Genomic DNA, 1650 nt, shown 5'->3' with positions numbered 1-1650 from the left:
AAAAAAAAAAAAGGGCAGGAGGATCGCTTGAGCTCACTAGTTCAAGACCAGCTGGGTAACAAAGCGAAATCCTGTCTCTATTAAAAATAAATAAAAATTTAAAAAGAAGAAAAATAAAAACCTGGTTACCCTTTGGAACTGAATTAACCCTTCCAGAAGTGAATTCATTTTTTTAGAGAACAGTAGTATCATATTATTGTAAAGGATTTTATGGCTATAATCTATAAGAATTTTCATCTTAAGGTTAGGTGTTAGGTTTCAAATGGATAATATACTAATCAGAGACAAACTAAGAACGTATACTATGCCCTGGAAACAACACTTGACCAGAAGCTAATTCAAAACACTGGTTTTTCTTGTTTTTTTTGGGGGGGGAGGGGGCAGCGGGGAGGAGGATGGGTAAGGGGTGGGATTAAATGTAGAAAGGAAAAACACTGCTTATATTTAAGTAAAGAAAAAAGTACCCAAATGTCTTGTTCCATACAGTTATAACAATTTCCCGGATGTTGCTAACACACACAAGGTTTGTCAGGGCACAGGTGGTCCCTCTCATGAAAGGTCGGTGGATCTGAATAACTAAACCGTGATATTTCAGAGACATTAAATGGCAGTTACCTGCAATTTCTTGCAAGCGATCTTCATCAATATTAGGGTCAAAGTCACTCCCCAAGACGTCTGTACTCCAGGTCTCACTCACTGTTTCTGATATGTCCCTATCATCTGTTAATCCCATCATGTCACGAATTTCAAACTTCCTTAGCTTATCATCAAGGTTATCCTGTGTTGTAGCTATCAAAAACAAAATTAAGCACTTTAAAAACAGTAGCACAGCTATGACTTTTTAATCAACTTTAAAGAATTTTATCTCCATGTTGATCAGACTGGTCTCGAACTCCCAACCTCAGGTGATGCACCCACCTTGGCCTCCCAAAGTGCTGGGATTACAGGCGTGAGCCACCGTACCCAGCCTATCAATTCACTTCTTAATCTAGCATTTCGCATATGCCAACTACCTATCTCAGAATCTCCCAGAAAGCTTGCTAAAGAGGTGATATTTGTTCAACTTCTTTCATAAGCTCATATGAAAGTTCCTCTTCCACTTATGCAATGGCCTCCAGTCGATGCCTGAAGCTGAGGATCGTACCAAATCCTATATATTCCATGCTTTTTTGATCTGATAAGCAGTGACTAATAGGTAGTGTATATATGGATACACTGAACTAAGAAATGATTCATATCCTGGATGCGATAAGTGAAACTGTGTGAGATTTCATCACATTACTCAGAATGGCACACAATTTAAAACTTATGAATTATTTCTGGAATTTTCCATTTAATATTTTTGTACCAAGTTTGCCCGTGGGTAACTGAAGCCATGGAAGGTGAAACCATGGATAAGGAGGTACTACTTTATTATTTGAGTTTTCTCTGCTGTGTGCAACAAACTTAATCCTAATTGATACACTGATAAACCAATCCAGTAAAATACAGCATTACTTTTTTCAAGTCACACACACTCCAATGACAATACTCCTTTTCTTTCTAAAACTTGACTTCTTCTCTAGAAGTAAGACTTGGGAAATGGAATTTTTAAAAAGCTAACCAGGTAATTCTCATGCATACTAAAGCCTAAGAATCACTGTCTGAAAC

General features: G+C 37.5%; 1 protein-coding gene across 1 annotated transcript in view; it reads right to left on the bottom strand.

Annotated features, from left to right (window-relative positions):
- GAPVD1 (GTPase activating protein and VPS9 domains 1) overlaps window positions 1-1650 on the bottom strand; it is a 118474-nt gene that overhangs the window by 43967 nt on the left and 72857 nt on the right. Inside the window, exon 12 of the mRNA XM_011988700.1 lies at window positions 616-789. Coding sequence (XP_011844090.1) covers window positions 616-789 — 174 coding nt within the window. The remainder of the gene's footprint in view (window positions 1-615; window positions 790-1650) is intronic.

This window comes from Mandrillus leucophaeus, unplaced genomic scaffold, assembly GCF_000951045.1.
Source record: "Mandrillus leucophaeus isolate KB7577 unplaced genomic scaffold, Mleu.le_1.0 Scaffold335, whole genome shotgun sequence".
NCBI classification, from domain to species: Eukaryota; Metazoa; Chordata; class Mammalia; order Primates; family Cercopithecidae; genus Mandrillus; species Mandrillus leucophaeus.
The sequence above is the reverse complement of the archived record's forward strand: the minus strand, read 5'-3'. Positions and strand labels throughout refer to the sequence as shown.